Below are 20,727 nucleotides of genomic sequence, written 5' to 3'. Positions count from 1 at the left end.
AATGTTTATTTTTATGGTAAAGCTAAGGAAGCTTCAGAGCCCCTGTGAGGACTGGATTTGTTCTGGGAGAGAGAGCAAGCAAATTTCAACCAGCAGCATTTTGGATAACCTGCCTGAAATGATTTGAATGAGAAAGGGAAAGATTCCCCAAGCCTACAGTTATTTGTAATTTATTTTCTTATTCTAAATAAAGTCATTTTTGAACCTTATTAAAAAAATCCCTCCCCCCCTAAAATTAGTCCTTCAGGTTCAGTAAACTTTAGGCCTCACAAAACCTGTGTTAGTCCCTGAGGGTTGGGGTCCCCAAAGGAGTTGTGATTCATTATATTTATTTGCTCCTTTTAATTCTTGTTCTAGAGGGAGAGTGAGGACAGTTTTTTACTCGTAATTTTTATAATAAGAATTGTATTGGAACCCGCTCCTTCTTTGGCTGTTTACGGGTTTACCTTCCCGGGAACTCACAGAGACTTGAAGACCTTTGACGATAGGGACAGAGCCGTATTGTGTTTCTATAATACCGGCACAACGTTAATACAACTTTTATAAATGCTTGTTGAAGAAACAGATAAATTTCAGTGCCGTGAGCTATTACTTTTCCTTCTGCTCCATCTCTTTATTGAGACTTTTATGCAAAGCATAAGGCTGAGGGGATGAGCAGGTAGAGCGGGGTCAAGTTGCCTTTTCCAAACCCTAGATCCCATACTTTGGTTTTATAAAGCAGCTGCATTTCTGAATGACATTTTGAGTTGGGTATATTAGATTTCGCTAATATCAACTCCCTTTACTCATAGAGATCATTTTTTTTAATGGTGTTTAAACGTTTCGTACTATGAGGTGCAAAATATTTTGCTTATTTCAAGAATCTTTGCGCATTCTTTCTGTAGTAAAGTGAAGTATCAACATGGGAAGTCTGTTTGGGGGGCTGGGGTCTGCTTAAAATGGGGCACCCCAGTTCTAAAGTCGGCTCTAACAATGACTAATTCGCACACCACGTGTGGAGTTAGATGGCTGTTGGACATGACCATTTCTTTTGGTCCCTTCGATCCCACAGCACCTGCTTCTCTACCAGACGCGGCGTCTTGACCCCCCCATGACCTCTTTGTCATGGCGTCCGCGGGGCGTCGACCGCCTGAGGCCTTGGCAGTCAGCCGGGCCTCGACCTTCCCAAGATGGCGGCAACCCGGGCGAACGCGCGTCAGGGGCGGGGTCCCGACGGCAGAGGCGGGGCAGGGAGGCACCGGGGTAGGGCTTTCGGGCCGGCCGATCCCGAAGGAGGCAGCCCCAGCGCGCCTGCGCGGAGCGGCCCTGCGCGCAGTGAGGCTGTAGCGGGGGAAGGCACCGGTGGGGCCGACCCGCGGGCCGGAGGAGGGAAGCAGGCGAGCGGAATCCCAGCGCGCGCCGCGGCGGCCCGGGTTCCCTCCCCTTCCGGGCGTGAGGCTGTGAGGAGCGCCGAACCGGGCGGACTCGCACCGGCAGCGAGGGCGCCGCTCCCGCCGCCCCAGTCCGGCCTCCTTTGGCTTCGGCGCTCCCGCCGTGGGGCCCGGTTTCCTCAGCACACCCAGCTCCGGCCGCCTCCGAGCCTGCCCCTGGCCCTTCGCACGCCCCGGCGCCAGCCCGGGCCCTCGGCGGGAGGATGACGGAGCTGCAGTCGGCACTGCTACTGCGAAGACAGCTGGCAGGTGAGCGGGCGGGCGGGAGGGCGGGCGGCGGGCCGCGATCGTGGCGAGCGCTGCGGCTTCCCTCCTCCTCTCCTCTCCTCCCGGGCCGCCGGCCGGGCGGCTGAGGGGAGCGGCAGCCGCTGGCGAGGCCGGGTGCGGGCTCGCGAGGGTGGGGAGCCCGAGGCGCCGGTCCCGGCCGGGCGGGCGGGCACTTCTTCCCCGGCTTTCGGAGGGTGTTGGGGGCGGGGACGCGCCCCAGCCTGTGCCCTGGGACGGGGCCTGGAGAGGAGGGAGGCTGCCCCCTCCCCCACTGCTGGGTGGGACGTTGCGGGGGAGGGGCTGTGGATCTCTAGCCCAGACCCACCCTCCCAGGGGCGGGTCGCGGGCTCAGGTGCTGCCGCGGCCGCCGGACCCTTGGGGGCGGGAAGGAGCGCCTGGGCCCGCCCCGCAGCGAGTCCCCGGCTCGGGTGTCTGAGCGGCGGGTGGGCTGCGGGTGGCGAGAGTAGGCGAAGAAACTGGCCCCCGGCCGGGTAGGTGAGGCGCGCAAAACTTCTGCCCGGGCAGCGCCGGGGCCGCGGAGTTGTGGCGGATAACAAAGCGCTGGCATCCGTGGCCTCGGCGCTGGCGCGCGGGGTCTGAGAACCTGGCGGGGTGCGGGACGCGCCTCGCTTGCCTCCGCCTGGCACGGGCTCCGCTGCGCCGCCGGCGGGGGGAGGGTAGGGGCTGGCCCAGCGCGAGCCGCTCGCTGGCCGGCGCGGGGCTTTGTGCTGGGAGCGGTTCTGGCCCCTGCGCAAGGCCTGTGGAACCACCGGACTGCGGCCCGCGGGCTCTAGCTGGGGAGGCGGCCGGGTGTGCCTTCCTAGAGGTGCCTGCGTCCCCCTCCCCCATTGTCCGGGCCTCCGGCCGTTTGCGGCTTCCAGGTTGACTTTTTAGGGGGTTGGCTCCTACTCTGCGAGGACTGTATGAGCGGAGCATGCGCGCTGGAGATGTACGTGTGCGGAGTGTAAGGGGGGAGGCGGGCTGCAGGCTTCACAATGCCGCCCCACGTGCTGCCAGATTTAAAGAGAAATGAACCAGCAGTTACTCCTGCTGTCCAGCGCCCAGCGTGTGCCCTTTTCCGTCCAGGCGAATTTTCACCTCCCCGCTGTACAGCCGGCAGCCCGTAGCCCTCGGCAGAAGCCAGAGGCTGGAATGAAGAAATCTGTTTTTGAATTAGATTTGAGAGTTTGAGGTTAAATCACCTTTATGGCTTCTTAGGAAAAGGTTGTCAGGGGCTGTTACAGATTGTATAATTAGGTTTATTATTAGAGCATGAGCAAGCAGGTTTGGACAAGTATTAAAGTTCTAGGTGCTCAAGGGGAGTGACTTGAAGTGAATGGAGCAGTATTGATACCTATGTTTATCTGGAAAAATTGTGAAAGAATAATTACCTTATTACATCTTATATTTTCAAACACTTGACTTTTCTGTGTAATTTTTTGTTTTGTTTTGGATGAAGGAATCTCCCTAAAAATTCTTGTATCAGAATAAGTTTTTGTTATGTAGTGGATTATTAAGCAATATGGAAATACTAAATTAGTATTAAAATAGTACTCAACTCATATAACGAGAAAGATATACACTTAAAAAGGTGTAAAAGAGTTACACAGTTAATAAGAAAGTTAGGCTAATAAGAGTGTTAGGCAGTAGCAATATTACAGGTTATTTCCTACCCATTTATGAATTAGCTATAGATTTTGATAGCCACTGGTTCAGTTGAGTACTCTTTTTTTGACAAGGTTAATCCCACATATTAATAAAACATTTCTAAAGGTCTTTATTAATGGTTGACATTTTGGTAAGGCACACTAAAATATTCTTTAAGATCAGAGGAGAGGATAATTTAGTTTGTAATTTTTCAGGCCTCATTATAAAGTTACTTAGCTGCTTTTTAAAAAATATGCATTTATTGACTATTTAATATATATATTTTTATTGATTTCAGAGAGGAAGGGAGAGGGAGAGTTAGAATCATTGATTGGCTGCCTCCTGCACGGCCCCCACTGGGGATTGAGCCTGCAACTGAGATATGCACCCTTGATGGGATTGGAACCTGGGACCCTTCAGTCCCCAGGCCGACGCTCTATCCACTGAGCAAACTGGCTAGGGCTTTTTTGCCTTCTCGATCAGAGTCAATGGACTATTCTTAATTTCTTAAATTTTTGAGAGGTTTTAATTAACATGCTCAAAATGTACAAAATAGAAGCCAAGGTGTAGTGAAATGTAAAAATATCAAGTTTATTGGAAAGAGTTTATAACTACATACTAAAATAAAAGTCCTGTTGTATTTTAGTACTACAATGCTCAAACTTTGTGGTTCTTCAGATATTTAAAAACAGGAAAGAATGGTAATCTGTAATCTCCTGAAATCTTTTAGCCTGCACTTTTGAAAGGCATTATAAGAAGTACTTTAGAAATCTTGAAATGTATTGAATTTAGTAGACACACAAACCTGTAAGCTATTCTAGCTGCTAGGATTTCAGAAACTAACAGCAGTGGCCAACAATGGTTACATTTATTGAGCCCCTATTCTGCTAGTCCTTATATAGGATTTTATTTCATTACTTAAGGGGAGAATTTATTGTGTGTTTTGTAGGTAACTTTAATGAAGAAGCTAGTTACTTTAAGAGTTGAACAGAATGATTCCTTGGGTTGCCATTTCCACCTCAGCTCTACTGACTTTTTGGGTGGATTATTGTTGTGTGGTTCTATACTTGCATGATAGACTGTTCAGCAACATTCTTGGCCTCCATCCACTAGATGCCAGTAGTACACCCCCTCAGTTGTGACAGCCAAAAATGTTGCCAAGTGTCCCCCAAGGGACAGAATCATCCCAGACTGAGAAATTACTGGTTTAAGGTGTTTTAGTTAAGACCATTTGGCTATTGTAAAGAATAAGAACACCTTACAGATTCCCGAAATCTGATAGGTTGTGTATTTCTTTGTGGATATTATTGGACTATGACTTTATTCCTTTGCGAATTCTGCAGTGGCAGTTTAGCTTTTGCAGTGCATTATGCTAAACACTAAGAAATCCCACAGCACAAGAGATAAATTTAAGCGTTTTTAAAAAGTTATTATAAGCACTGGATAAAAATACAGAGAGTACAAGAAGGTATAGTCTTTCCATCCTGACCTCCAATTCTTTGCTGAGAAACAACCATCATCGATAATTTCTTGTGTGTCTTGTCTTTTCAGAGAGATTCTTATATATGTTTATATGGGCTAATGTTTACTGAGGACTGACAGGTACTAGGAGCTGAGTGCTTTACACATATTATTTTATCTTCTCAATAAGGAATAGAGGCTTAGAGAGGTTAAGTAACTTGCCCAAGGTTACACAGGTAGTAAGTGGTGTTTCTAGATTCATATTGTTTCTTATTTGAGAAACTTTGATTTTTTTTTATTTGTATTTTTTACAAAGTTTCTCTTGTTTTTGTGTTATTTTTTCATTTTTAAATTATTATTTTTAATTCTCACCTGAGGATATTTTTCCATTGATTTCCAGAGAGAGTGGAAGAGAGAGGGAAAGACAAAGAGAAATACCAATGTGAGAGGAACACATGGATGGTTGCTTCCTGCATGTGCCCTGACCAGAATCGAACCTGGGACCCTTTGGTCTGTAGTCTGACACTCTGTCCACTGAGCCAAACTGGCTAGCGCGAGACTTTGATGTTTTTAATTGGCAATATTGCCTCCAAGGGAATCCTATCTAATAAAGAGGGAATATGCTAATTGACTGCCCTGCCCTCAAAGATGGCAGCACCCACAGCCAATAAGGAGGGAATATACTAATTACTGCCACGCCCTCAAAGATGGTGGCGCCCAGTCCCCTCAGCCCCGCCGGGGCAGCAGGTGTGTGGCAAGGCCCAGCCTGCTGCCTGCTTCTGGAGTCCCTCAGTCCCCTCAGTCCCCCAGCTGCCCAGGGCCGGCCTGAGGTGCAGGCAAGCCTCAGATGGTGGCTACCCAGTCTCCCAGGGCCGGCCTGAGGCACAGGCAAGCCTTGGATGGCATGGCAGCTGCCCAGCCATCCAGGGCCGCCCCAGGCTCAGGTAACCAGGGCTGCCCGAGGCTTGCGCTGCTGGCAGCAGCAGCAGCAGCAGCAGAGGTGTGGTGGGGGCGTCGCCTTCCCCTGATCGCTGGGTTGCCTCCTGCCCCTGAGGGTTTCTGGACTGTGAGAGGGGGCAGGCCTGTCTGAGGGACCCCCCCCCCCCCCGACTCCAGTGCATGAATTTTCATGCACTGGGCCTCTAGTCTATAATAATAAAAGTATAATATGCTAATTAGACCGGATGACCTTCCAGATAAAGCTGGGGCTGCAAGGGAAGCCCAGGTCCCAGGTGCCAGAGGGAAGCCAGTGCTGGCAGCTGGGGGAAGGAAGGCCTACTCTTGCACGAATATCGTGCATTGGGCCTCTAGTAATAAATAACACAATAGGGTTTTATACACTTAAATATTCAAAGCCGGTGTTTCTCAGTAGTTGAGCATGGACCAATGAACCAGAAGGTCGTGCATGGTTGATTCCCCTTCAGGGTTTGATCCCCAGTAGGGGGCGTAGAGGAGGCAGCCCATCAATAATTCTCATCATTGATGTTTCTATCTCCCTCTCCCTTCCTCTCTGAAATCAATGAAAATATACTTAAAAATAAAACAAAACAAGAAACCCAAAACAAAGTTAATCTATCTAGTAACTAAAAAAATGAGAAAACATCTTAATAAAATTTATTGCATTAAAATAATATGCATTAAAATCTAAGTGATATTCTGAGGTAATCATGAAAAGATACGTTAGCTGTTGTCAACTTAAGACCAACATTCTGCAGAATCAAGGAAAATAGCTTTGAATTTAATGTTATAGACTGAATGTAGCACTAAGCTTTTTGGTGTTGGCAGTTAATTCTGAGGAAAAATATTGGGGCTGACTGGACTTATTTCCTACTCTAGCCATACTAAATTTTACTATATGACAAGCATTTATAAGGAATAAAAGGTTTTTTTTAAAGATTACTTGAAGTTTTTTTTTTTTTTTAACAATTATAACATTGTTTTTAGTAGTTCTCATAGGCACCTGTCATTCTATAACTAGGAAGAATCTGTTTATGCAATACAATGAAATAATTGAGTATCTTTTACTTAGAAATTTTAATTGCATATATTAATAATCTGGAAAATTCCCTAAATTTTATCTCCTTGGCTACCCATATAAGTAGGTTTTTTTTTAGTGTTTTTTTTTTAAGTAGGTTGTTTGGATTAGTGAGTCGTGTGTTCTTAGACATAATGTGCAATAAAATCACTTGGAAGTTTGTTAAAAATACAGATTTCTGGTCTTATTTCCACTGTCTGTATGTCTTGATTGGGGGCCCAAGAAAACCTAATTTTTACAGCAGCTCTTTGGGTGCTGTGAAGCAGGTGTTCTGAACTATGCTGCAATAATAGGTACCCAATCAAGACGACCTGCAGGTAGCCCAGTTCCTAGTGTTTGTGATGTGCTATGTTTCATTAGCTCTCCTGGTGTTCATAGGATATTGAAAGAATACTCTTAAAAGGAGGAGTTAGAATGGTTTGGTATTTTTCATTGGCCTTTCTAGAATATATTGGCACTCTGACATACAACTCCATTAACAATCTTAGACAAGCAGAAATAGAGTAATTGATTATTGACAGGGACACCCTAGTGATAGAAGATTCTGGGTGATGAGCCAAATATTAATAAACTTTTTTTTTAAGTTAAAAAATTTAAATATAGTTACTTATTTTAGAGATAGAGAAACATTGGTTTGCTATTCTACTTATTTATGCATTCATTGGTTGATTCTTGTATGTGCTCTGACGGGGATCGAACCCACACTTTGGTGTATGGGGACATTGCTCCAACCAACTGAGCTACCTGGCTGGGCTAACTATTAATAATCTTAATGCTAATAATTATTGACTCACATATTTAGAAATGGAAGAAAAGTCTAAAAGTAAATTTACGTTGCATCAAACTACTAATTGCTTAACAGAGTTTGGGAATTTTTATATCCAGAAATCATTACACTATTATAGAAAGAATGCAGATACTATGTATTGTACTGAATATATTGTTAGAAAAAATGCATAGATGAAACATTGTGGTTGAGGGGGAGGGTATAGGATAATTTACAATCCTTGTAGTAGAGGAAGCATCAAAGAATTATGTATCTGCCCGGTTTGGATCAGTGGTTAGAGCATTGGCCCTTGTACTAAAGGGTCTCGGGTTCAGTTCAGGTCTAGGGCACATACCTGGGTTGCAGGTTTGATCTCTGGCTCCAGTCAGGGTGCAGCATTGATGTATCTCGTATCTATGTTTCTCTCTATCTCGCTCTTGCTCTCTCACTCTCCCCCCCCCCCCCGCCCCCCTTTTTAAAAATCAGTGGTAAAAATATCCTTGGGTGAGGATTAACGACAACAAAATAAGAATTATGCATCTGGTATGTTGTGTTACAGAATCTAAAATAGTCTTATTTTTGTAATATATACATATATCAAATTATTATGTTGTACACCTTAAATGTACACAATGTTATATGCCATTTATATCTCAGTAAAGCTGGAAAAAAGTCTCAATTTTTTAATGAATAAGTGAACTATCTTAACAGAGTAGATGATTTAAAGAAGTATATATATTTATTGATTTCAGAGAGGAAGGGAGAGGGAGCGAGAAATAGAAACATCAATGATGACAGAGAATCATTGATTGGCTGCCTCTGCATGCCCCCTTTTGGGGATCATGCCCTGACCTGGTGACCTCTTGTTTCCTGGGTGGAGGCTCAACTGCTGAGCTACACCCGGCTGGGCAGGAATAGGTGATGTTTAAGTTATAGTTTTTTGTTCAGTGAATATTTTTGAAATATAATGAAATTTAGTTTGTTATAAATAACAGTAGTTTAATTTTCTGTAAACTACTTCAGGCCGAAACATACTTTCTACATTAGTCTTTTAAAAAAATATGTTTTATTGATTTTTAGAGGAAAAAAGAGGGAGGGAGAGAGGGAGACAGAGAAACATCTATGCAAGAGAGAGTCATTGATCTGTTTCCTCCCATATGCACCCTAACCGGAATCCAACCTGAAACCTGGCATGTGCCCTGACTGGAAATTGAACTGGCGACCTTTCCGTGTACAGGACAACACTCAACCAACTGAGCCACACTGACCAGGACCTACCCTTTTATAATGGACTAGTGACTCGGTGCATGGATTTATGCACATTGAAAGGAAATTAATTAGAAAGTGGCCGGCGGAAGCCTGGCCTTGCTCCAGAACTGAATGCTCATCCTATGTGGAAGGTCTGGGGGCTTTACATTCCTTGTTCCTAGTGTTCCTGGCCATGATCCCTTCCTCCTGTTTCCCAGTTCCCTGTGATTCTTCAGAAGATTAGTCTCCCTTCCGAACCATGGCCTCATGTGTACCCAGCTAAGTAGGTCTTTTGCCACCAAAACTCCTGAGAGAGGAGCTCCTTTCCCCAATGGGCCCCAGGAGACTTTCTGTCCCTCTGCTCACTGTTCCCAGGAACCTGCCCCTCAAGGCCTATCGGAGAATGCTTTGCTCTCCATCTGTCACCCTCCCCATCCATTTCCCTCCTACTGGCGCTTCTCTTCTGCCCTGTGTATTCCACTGTTACCTCTAAATGTCTGTCTGTGCCACTAGCTTGGCCCCGGGCCTTTTATGAATACCCAAGTCTTACGATGAACTTCCTGAGCAGGTGATGTGCAACTTCTTTGCTCTTTAGGGACTGAGCCTGCCTCTCTCCTCTCTTGGGCTTATGTGCCCCTGACCAGAATCGAACCTGGTACCCTTCAGTCTGTAGGCTGGCGCTTTATCCACTGAGCCAAGCTGGCCAGGGCTGAAAGGAAGAATCTTTAGTGTTAAGGATTTTAGTGAAAATACTAGAGGCCTGGTACACAAAATTCATGCACTTGGTGGTGGGGGGAGGGGAGTCCCTCAGCCTGGCCTGTGCCCTCTCACAGTCCAGGAACCCTCTGGGGATGTCCGACTGACAGCTTAGGCCCGCCACCACTGCTGTGTTCGCCAGCTGTGAGCCCGGCTTCTGGCTGAGCGGCGCTCCCCCTGTGGGAGCGCACTGACAACCAGGGGGGCAGCTCCTGCATTGAGCATCTGCCCCCTGGTGGTCAGTGCAACTAGTTTTGCCCTTTGGTCGATTTGCATATTAGCCTTTTATTATATAGGATACACTCTGAAATTGAGTTCATTAAAGTTCTTTTACCTATTTGATTCTCTTAAAGCAACCTAACACTAGAGTAAGAAGTTACTTCTCCAAATTTATTTAGCAAGTAAATGGCAGAAATAGATATCAAACCCAGGTTACCTTATTACCAAGACTACTTTTTATACCTAAACACACCGTTAAACTCTAAGAATTCTGTGATTTTGGAAGGGAAACTACTGTTGCGCATGGCCTTGCCTGATATTTTGAGTTTATCTTCTATGTTGTAAGATTCTAAAACTAAAACATCTATTTCAAGGCTTATATAGAGAGAGGTGTTACTCTGAGAACTTCCTTAATACTCTTTTATTGTAGGTAAGTAGAGGATAATATTTATCTTACTGTATTTAACAATACATAGAATGGTTTACATTGCGCTCATTAGAAGTCTAGGACTTTAGGCTGTGAACAGCTATGGTGTGGTAGTTCCCTAGGGAAATATTGTATTTTTGATGTCTTCTCTGGTTGTTTTTATATCTCTCCCTTAGGATTATACCTTTGCTGCTGCTTCTACCCTTAGTATTTGCTTGATGGAAATAGAACAAAACTGTTGCTATCCAGCATGGTTTATGTTTAATTCTTTCAGGTACAACAGTGGCTTGGGTGAAGGTACTGTGCCTCTTGCAGCCCTCTTCAGGGTTTAAGGTATATGGATGGTATGGCTGCTGAGGAAGCAATACCATTGTGTTAGACTTAAAAAAAATTCTTTTTTTTTTTTAATTTTAGAGTGGAAGGGAGAGATAGAAACATTGATGAGAGAGAAACATTGATTGGCTGCCTTCTGCATGCCCCCTCTGATGATTGAACCTGTAACTTGGGCATGTGCCCCCATTGGGAATCAGTGATCTCTTAGTTCATGGGTTGATCCTCAACCATTGAGCCACACTGGCCAGGCATGTGATAGACTTAAAAAATTAAATTTTAGAACAGTTTCAGATTTACAGAAAAAACTATAAAGATAGTATAGAGAATTCCTATACCCTGCATCCATTTCCTATTAATATCTTACATTAGTATGGTATGTTTATCACAACTAATGAAGCAGTATTGATCCACACTTATTCAAATTTTCATAGTTTTTACCTGATGTCTATTTTTCTGTTCCAGGAGCCTGTACAGGATCCAACATTGTATTTTAGTTGTCATGTCCTTTTAGTCTCTTCTGTTCTGTGAGAATTTCAGTTTTCATATTTCTTGTGTCTTTTCAGTTTTGAGGAATACTGGTCAGGTATTTTGTAAAATGTCCCTGAAATTGGGTTTATCAAATGTTTTTCTTATGATTAGAGTGGATTTATGGGTTTTCAGAAAGGATACTACAGAAGTGAACTGCCCTTGTTATCACATATTGGTGGTACATGATAACCACAGGACAGCACTGGTGATGTGAACCTTAATCACTTGGTTAATAAGGCAATATTGTTCAGGTTTTTCCACTGTAGTTACTATTATTTCCTTTTACTAAATCCTGTCCACACTCATGTGGGAAGGAGGGGCTAGGTCCTACCTCCTAGTGGGGAGAATAACTATATTATTTGGAATTCTTCTGTAAGGAAGATTTGTCACCCCTCCCCATTTATTTGTTAATTCAATCATCTATTCTGTGTGGACTTGTATGTTTTATTTTATACTTTGGGTTAAATTTTTTATTAGGGCTCCTTAAAAAAATAGAACTAATAGGATGAATGGAGATACATATATATGTCAGTCACGTTATTGATTTGGACTGGCACATCCAAAATCTGCAGGGTAGCTTGGCAGCTTGGAGACCTAGGGAAGAGTTGATGTTGCAGTTTAACTCTGAAGGCAGTCAGCGGGTAGAACTTCCTCTTCTGGGGAGGCCAGTCTTCTTGTTAAAATTAAGACCTTCAACTGATTGTATGAGGTCCACTCACATTATAGAAGGTAGTCTGTACTCAGAGTCTACTGATTTAAATTGTAAACTCATCTAAAAAGCACCTTCACAGAAACATCTGGGATAATGCTTTTTACTTTAAAACTAATATACATAGACAATCCTATCTAATAAAAGAGTAATATGCAAATTGACCATCACTCCAACACACAAGATGGCTGCCCCCATGTGGTCAAAGATGGCTGCCCCCATGTGGACACAAGATGGCTGCCACAAGATGGCCAGCAGGGAAGGGCAGTTGGGAGGGACCAGGCCTGCAAGGGAGGGCAGTTGTGGGCGATCAGGCCAGCAGGGGAAGGCAGTTAGGGGTGACCAGGCCGGCAGAGGAAGGAAGTTGGGGGCGACCGGGCCTGCAGAGAAGGGCAGTTGGGGGGACCCAGGCCTGCAGGGGAGAGCAGTTGGGGGGACCAGGCCTGCAGGGGAGGGCAGTGTGTGTGGGGGGGGGGACCAGGCCTGCAGAGGAGGGCAGTTGGGGGCAATCAGGCTGGCAGGGGAGCAGTTAGGCATCAATCAGGCTGGTAGGGGAATGGTTAGGGGGTGATCAGGCTGGCAGGCAGAATCGGTTAGGGGCAATCAGGAAGGAAGGCAGGCGAGCAGTTGGGAGCCAGCAGTCCTGGATTGTGAGAGGGATCCCAGATTGGAAAGGGTGCAGGCTGGGCTGAGGAACACACCCCCTGTGCATGAATTTCGTGCACCAGGCCTCTAGTATTATATATATGTACATATATGTAGTACATACCCTGACTGAAGATCAAACCTGCAACCTGGGTCTATGCCCTGACCAGGAATAGAACCTGCCACCTTTTGGTGTACAGTACCATGCTCCAACCAACTGAGCCACATGGCCAAGTTCTAAGATAATGTTTGACCCAATATCTGGTTATAGTGGCTTAGGCAAGATGATGCATAAAATTAAACACATTTATTTTGTTCCTTATGTCATTTATTTAGTTTCTAAATTGTTCCAGCTTTGGTCATTGAGAGTTCTTTCAGATTGGTTCATATGTCCCTTTGACACTTTCTTATTTTCTGACTAGAGTCCCGGTGCACGGATTCATGCACCGGTGGAGTCCCTCGGCCTGGCCAGCACCCTCTCATAATCCGGGACCCCTCGAGGGATGTTGGACTGCCGGTTTTGGCCCAATCCCCGCAGGCTAGGATGAGGGACCCCATTGGTGCACGAATCCGTGCATCAATCCTCTAGTATGCATATAAAATCTTTGGTTAATCTCTTCCTGCCCTCCCCGCTTCCCTCTGAGATTCATCAGTCTGTTCCATGTTTCCATGCCTGTGCGTTGAGCGTCTGCCCCCTGGTGGTGAGTGCGTGTCATAGTTACCGGTCAAATGGTCGCTTAGGCTTTTATATATATATATAGATGACTACAGGATGTATCAGACCTACCTTGCATTTTCTCTACCCAGCCCAAGAATGGTATCTAGAAGCCAAGATCTGGCATTGGAAGTGCTCGTTGCTACAAGAGTATCATTATTTTACTAGAGGCCCGGTGCACGAAATTCGTGCACAGGAGGTGGGGTCGGGGGACTGTCCCTGAGCCTGGCCTGCACCCTCTCCAACCTGGGACATCCCTCCCACAATCCGGGATCGCTGGCTCCTAACTGCTCGCCTGCCTGCCTGCCTGCCTGCCTGCCTGATTGCCCCTAACCCCTTCTGCCTGCCAGCCTGATCGCCCCCTAACCGCTCCCCTGCCGGCCCGATTGCCCCCAACTGCCGGCCCGATTGCCCCCAACTGCCCTCCCCTGCTGGCCTGATCGCCCACAATTGCCCTCCCCTGCTACGACCTGCCCCCTTCGTGCAAGGTGGCAGAGATGCCAGGACCGGCCTCCTCGGCACAGAGCAGCTGCCGGGCCCCGCCTCTGCTGTGCGCGCAGCCATCTTGTGATGATGTCACGCGTGAGGGTGCAAGGACCACCTAGGCTTTTATTAGTATAGATAGGACAGAGGTTAGCAGTTTGTATTTATACTAACCCAGGTATATACATATCTATGATGTTTCTGTGTATCCATCTGTATATATATTAAGCTACACTTAGGTTCATATTGATGTTTTTGACTCTTAACAAAGTACCAGAGTGTTTATTCCAGCCTTCCCTTCCTATTTTTCTGTAACTTCCCCTCTGTCAGAAATTTATTTTTATATTTTTGTATTTTTATTGATTTCAGAGAGGAAGAGAGAGAGAGAGAGGGAAAGGGAGAGGGAGGGAGAGGGAGGTGGGGGGAGAGAGAGAGAGAGAGAGAGAGAGAGAGAGAGAGAGAGAGAGAGAGAAACATCAATGATGAGAGAGACTTATTGATCAGCTGACTCCTCCACGACCCCTACTGGGGATTGAGCCTTCAACCCCGGCATGTTCTCTGACTGGGAATCGAACCAAAGTCCTGTATCCACCACTGTAGGGCCATACAGAATAGTTATAGCACCCTAAAATTGCCTCTATGTGTCCCTTTTGTAGTGTAGCGCTCCCCCTCCACCAATCTCTGGCAACCACTGATCAATTTTCTGTCCCTATAGTTTTGTCTTTTCCATATGTCATAAGTAGCTTTTAGGGTGTGGCTTATTTCTCTTAGCAAAATGGATTTAAAATTCAACTATATTGCTGCATGAATTAGTAGCTTTTTCCTTTTTATCACTGAATAGTAGTCCATTGTATAGTTTCTACTGTGTACATTCCATTGTACCATATTTTGCTTGTCCATTTCCATGTGGAAGGATAATATAGTTATCTTGCTTGTTACCAGTTTTTAGTGATTATGAATAAAGCTCCTATAAACATTTGTGTACATATTTTTGTGTGAACTTAAGTTTTCAGTTCACATGGATAAGTATCTATGCATACAATTGCTGGTTGTATGGTAAGACTGTTTAACTTGATATGAAACTGCCAAATTATCTTCCAAAGTGGCTGTACCAAACATTTTATTGTAAATAGTACCATCTTGATGCATTTTCTTCATCTTAGTTTTTCACTTAATATAGTATAGACATCTTGGTATTGGTATGTAGAGACTTATTTTGTTCCTTTGAAACACCTACACAGTATTCCACTTGTATGGCTAAAACACAATTCACTTTTTAAAAACAACATGTTTTTATTGATGTTAGAAAAGGAGAGGGAGAGGGAAAGAGAAAGAGACATCAATGTGAGAGAGAAACATCGATCAGGGACTTTTCCTGCAATCTGGGCCTGTGCCATGACTGGGAATTGAACCTGTCACCGTTTGGTGCATAGGACGACGCTCAACCAACTGAGCCACAATCCACTTTTTATTAAAACAATTCTTCAAATTATAAAAATATTGCATATTCATGGCAAAAATATAAATTCTATAAAAAGAATATAATGACAAGTTCCATCCTTTTCCATTCTCCCTCCAGAAGGGAATTTATAGTTGATGCTTATGCTTTTCAATACAATTTATATGATACCTCTTCATTCATGGGTTTATTTAACTTTTCACTATAAAAAAAACGAAGAGCCCTGGACAGGTAGCTCAGTTGGTTACAGCATCGTCCTGATATGGCAAGGGTGCAGGTTCCATCCCCAGTCAGGGCACATACAAGAATCAATCAATGAATGCGTAAATAAGTGGAACAACAAATTGATGTTTCTTTCTCCCTTCCTCTCTCTCAAATCAATATTTAAAATAAGATGAAGAATTTAACAACACTACTTCCCTTTTCTAATTTGTATTATGTATTTGTAACTCTTCTAATGGTTGTCTTTATTACTATTAATAAAACGATTTCTCAACCTTATATAGAAGTCCTTACTATGAAAGGTAAATAAATCAGTGCACTTACCCTTTAGTGATTTCCCCCTCTCCTGCAAATTTTGTTTTAACATTTATCTTCTTTTTTATAACTGAAACAAGTCTTCTGTATTTGTCTAGTCTCAAAAAAAGGAAATCAGCAAACAGTATTTATATGATTATGGTAATATGCTCATTATAATACCTAGTAATGATTTTGGTACTAAAAAGGAGCTGTAATTCTTATCATTGAAACTTTTCCTATTGAAGAAGAATCTTTAAGCTTCAAAATTTTCTATCTTCACTTAGTTATTATGGCTCATACTCAACTATCACTTCTCTCCTACCCCATGTTGTCTTTTAGTATTTCTTAACTTTTATAAAGATATGTGGGTGGTAAATTTTGAGTCTTTGCATATTGAAAAATGCCTTAATTTTGTCCTCGGATTTGATCACTTAGTTTTCTGGAAATTGAATTCTGGGTTGAAAATATTTTTCCATGGAACTTTGATGTCATTTTTCCATTGTTACATTATTCCTTTGTCCAGAGTTTCTCAATGAGAAGACAGTGATGAAGAATGACTCATGTCAGCTCTGCAAGGGTTGCTCAGTGGTCAAGCATCAACCCATAAACCCAGAGGTCACTGGTTTGATTCCTGATCAAGGCTCATGCCCGAGTTGTGGGCTTGATCCCCAGGGTGGAGGGGGAGGTGTGCAAGAGGCAGCCTATTGATGATGTTTCTCTTTCATTGATGCTTCTATCTTTCTATCCCTCTCATTTCCTCTCTAAAGATTGATAAAAACATTCTTTTTACAAAAAGAATGACTCCTATCAGTATAATTTTGTTTCTGTGTAGATACTTTTTTGAACTTCTTCTAAAGGATTTTCTGTATACTTGGAGTTCTAAATTTAAAAAAAATATATTTTATTGATTTTTTTACAGAGAGGAAGGGAGAAGGATAGAGAGTTAGAAACATCGATGAGAGAGAAATATCGATCAGCTGCTTCCTGCACACCTACTGGGGATGTGCCCGCAACCAAGGTACATGTCCTTGACCGGAATCAAACCTGGGACCTTTCAGTCCACAGGCTGACACTCTATCCACTGAGCTAAACCAGTTCTGGCTGGAGTTCTAAATTTTTACCCATGTTGTGTCTTAAGTATAACTCTTTTTTTCACTCATTGTTTTAGATTCTTAATGGGCTCTTTTATTTATTTTTATTGTTAATCCTCACTTGAGGATATTTTTTCCATTGTTTTTCAGAGAGGGAGGGAGGGAGAGAGAAGGGGGGGGGGAGGAAGGGAAGGAGGGAAGCAGAGAGAGAGAGAGAGAGAGAGAGAGAGAGAGAGAGAGAGAGACATTGATGTGAGAGAGACAAATTGAATGGTTGTTTCCTGTATGCTCCCCATTGGGGACTGGGGAGCAGACCCACAACCCAGGTATTTGCCCTTGACCAGAAATCAAACCCAAGACTCTTTGGTGTGCCAGCTGAGGCTCTAACCATTTAGACTTACCAGCCAGGCCCTAGTGCAGTGATGGGCAACCTTTTGAGCTTGGTGTGTCAAACTTCGCCAAAAAACTGAGCATAACTCGGGTAGTGTGTCACTTTGAGGAAAAAACATTATTTCGCAAATGTTTCATCCTCGGCATGCGGCCGCTGAGCATGTCATCAGAAATGGCTACGCGTGTCAGTGCTGACACGCGTGTCATAGGTTCGCCATCACTGCCCTAGTGGGCTCTTTTAGACTGAAGGCTTCATTCTGTTTTGAGCTCAGAAATTTCCATTTATTATTATTTTTTGTCATCCTCTACATTCTTCTGCATTGTCTTTGGAACCTTTACTAGTCAGGTGTTTGAACTTTTTAATCTCATTTCTTTGCCTTTTAATTTTCACATTGTCTATTTTCTGTCTTTTGTTACTATATTGTGGAGATTTTCTTCCTCCTTTTTTCCACATTAGTGACTTGGTCTTCAACCATGCATGTTTTGTTATTTAGACTGGCCATTCAATTTTTCATTTTAGCAATTGTATTTTTAATTTCCAAGAACTTAGTCTCTCCCATAGAAGTCTGTTTTTAATAACACATTTACTGAGGTTTAATGTGCATACCATAAAATCTACTTGTTTTAAGTATACAGTTTATGTTTAGAGTTGTTCAACCATCAGCACAATGTAATTTTAGAACACTTCCATCACTTTAGAACGAAATCTTGTGCCCATTAGTAGTCACTCTTTCTTAGCCCCACATCCAGGCAACTACAAATCTAATTTTTGTTCCTATGAAATTGTCTTTTCTGGACATTTAATATAAATGAAATAATACAGCATGTGTTCTTTTGTGTATGACTTCTTTCACTTGGCATGTTTTTAAGGTTGATCTCTGTTGTAGTATATTAAATCTGTTGTTCCAACGTCATTTGTTGAAAACACTATCCTTTTCCTATTGAATCACCATGGAACTTTCATTGAAAAATCTGTTAACCAACCTGTGTATATATCTTTGGGTACTCTTTTATCTGTATGTCCACCTCTATGCCAATATCATAGCCACTTGATTGTTGCTGTATAGTAAGTCTTGAAATCATGTAGTATAAACTTTCTAACTTGTGAGAAAGTATTGTAGAGAAATTAGGTGCTTACAAAAATATTGGAAGGGCTAAAAGGATGATTTAAGGAGAAAAATCTCCAGTATGACAATCAGAGAAATATGGAACTGACTCCCCAGGAGCCTTAAAAGCTAAGAGTTTAAGAACCAGAATACAGCAACCATGATCCAGATTCACAAAGATGAGTCAAGAAGAAATCACTACACCACTTCTGCGCATATCATATCTAGCGTAATCCTATCTAATAAAGACTGAATATGCAAATTGACCATAACTCCATGACAAAGATGGCGGCGCCCAAAGTCCAATTAGGAGGGAATATGCAAATTGACGTGACAAGGCAAGAGGCGGAAGGCGGCTCCAGGCCGGAACAAAGGCGGGAAGGTGGCTCTGGGCCGGAGTGAAGGCGGAAAGGCTGCTCCGGCCAGAGCGAATGCGGTGCCGGCAGCCAGGGGAAGGAAGGCCTATTCTTGCACGAATCTTCGTGCATTGGGCCTTTAGTAAGAAAAATAAAAGGGCAAAGATTGAAGCAGTAATATTGTGTTTGTTTGCAGACCATAATTGTGTATGTAGAAAGTTCTAAGGAAAATATAAAAAAGCTACTAGATCTAATAACCCAGTTTAGCAAGGCTGAATAATACAAGATCAAAACAAAAAAATTAGTTATATATATATATATATGTGTGTGTGTGTGTGTGTGTGTGTGTATATATATATACACACACACACACACATACACACATATGTACACACAAAATAAATAATTGGAAAATAACATTGTAAAGAATATAATTTACAACAGCATTTAAAAAACATGAAATACATAGGAATACATTTAAATTTAACAAAGCAGATCTGTACATGGAAAACTATAAACTTAAAAAAATGTTTTTATTGCCCTAGCCAGTTTGGCTCAGAGCATCAGCCTGTAGACCAAAGGGTCTTGGGTTCGATTCCAGTCAAGGGCATGTACCTTGGTTGCAGGCTCCTCCCCGGCCTGGGGCCCTGGTCAGGGCTTTTGCAGGAGGCAACCAATTTGGTGTGTTACTCTCACATCAATGTTTCTCTCTCTCTCTCTTCCCCCTCTCTCTTCCATTCTCTCTAAAAATCAATGGAAAAATATCCCTGGGTGAGGATTAACAAAAACAAACAAACAATAAATAAAGGTGATTAAAAATGTTTTTATTGATTTTAAAGAGAGGAAGGAACATGGAGAGAGGGAGAGACACACCTAATGTATTTTCCTTTTTTTTCTGCCTTGAACTTTGATACACTTCCATTAACCATATAGATCATTCTTAGGGTCCTTGGAGACTGTTTCTTTATGGGTCAAATAATTAGCATTGGAGTAAAAAAAAAAATGTGTTCTGGCCGCTCTCATTTTTAATGGCTCCTTCATAATCTGATATAACTTTTCAGCTAGATAGAAGCATTTTTGCTATAGAGAATGGGAAGGAAGCATTATCATAAAGATGATCTTACCGAATAATAGACAAACATGTAAATTGACCATACCTCCACTATGCCCACAGCCAGTCAGAGTGAGTATGCAAATTAGAAGGCTAAAGATGGTGGTCACCCAGCTGCTCCAGGCGCGGAGTAGCCAGGCGGGGCAGTACACCTGCTATGAGAGGGAGGGCGGGGGGCGAAAGGATCTACAGGAGCGAGTGCCACAGACTGCAGCAAAGATGAAGAAGGCAGACTCTGGCCGGAGTGAAGGCCTGGTACCTGGGTCCGGGAGGAAAACCGGTGCTGGAAGCCAAGGGAAGGAAGGCCTATTGCACGAATCTCTTCATGCAATGGGCCTCCAGTATGGTTATATTATCTATATGGCTTAAAAAATTATGCCCTGACCAGTTTGGCTCAGTGGATAGAGCATCGGCCTGTGGACTGAAGGGTCCCAGGTTCGATTCTGGTCAAGGGCATGTACCTTGGTTGGGGGCACATCCCCAGAAGGAAGTGTGCAGGAGGCAACTGAATCGATGTTTCTCTCTCATCGATGTTTCTAACTCTCTATCCCTCTCCTCCCTTCTTCTCTGTAAAAAAATCAATAAAATATATTAAAAAAATAAAATTAACAGTGGCCTTGCCATCTATATATATATAAAACCCTAATATACAAATAGACCGAACAGCAGAACAATAAAACAACCAGTCGCTATGACATGAACTTATTACCAGGGCGTGCGCACGAAACATGGTGGATGTTGGCAGCAGGCGGCAGAGTGCAGAACATGGCAGGCGTCGGCCATGGCAGGATGGTGGAGCAGGTGAGCAGGGGCGCCAGACCAAGGCGGGGCACCAGTCGCTGTCATCCGGGTGAGCCCCTGGTGGTTACTGAAAATTCTTTGCTCCTGTGTGCCGCGGTCCTGCTGGGCGCTGGCACCTGCTGCTGGTGCCAGCCCTGCTCACATCCACTGCCGGCACCAGAGCCGCCGCTCACACCCACTGCCCCGATCACTGGGTGCTGTCAGCAGGTGAGAGTGGCAGCTGCT

At 43.8% G+C, this 20,727-nt stretch overlaps 1 protein-coding gene across 1 annotated transcript in view; it reads left to right on the top strand.

Annotated features, from left to right (window-relative positions):
• Nucleotides 1-1,251: 1,251 nt before the first annotated feature.
• UBE2G1 (ubiquitin conjugating enzyme E2 G1) overlaps nucleotides 1,252-20,727 on the top strand; it is a 111,130-nt gene continuing 91,654 nt past the window's right edge. Inside the window, exon 1 of the mRNA XM_079799077.1 lies at nucleotides 1,252-1,679. Within this exon, the coding sequence (XP_079655203.1) occupies nucleotides 1,634-1,679 (46 nt within the window). The 5' untranslated portion in view covers nucleotides 1,252-1,633. The remainder of the gene's footprint in view (nucleotides 1,680-20,727) is intronic.

This window comes from Cnephaeus nilssonii, assembly GCF_951640355.1.
Source record: "Cnephaeus nilssonii genome assembly, chromosome: 19".
Taxonomy (NCBI): Eukaryota; Metazoa; Chordata; class Mammalia; order Chiroptera; family Vespertilionidae; genus Cnephaeus; species Cnephaeus nilssonii.
The sequence above is the reverse complement of the archived record's forward strand: the minus strand, read 5'-3'. Positions and strand labels throughout refer to the sequence as shown.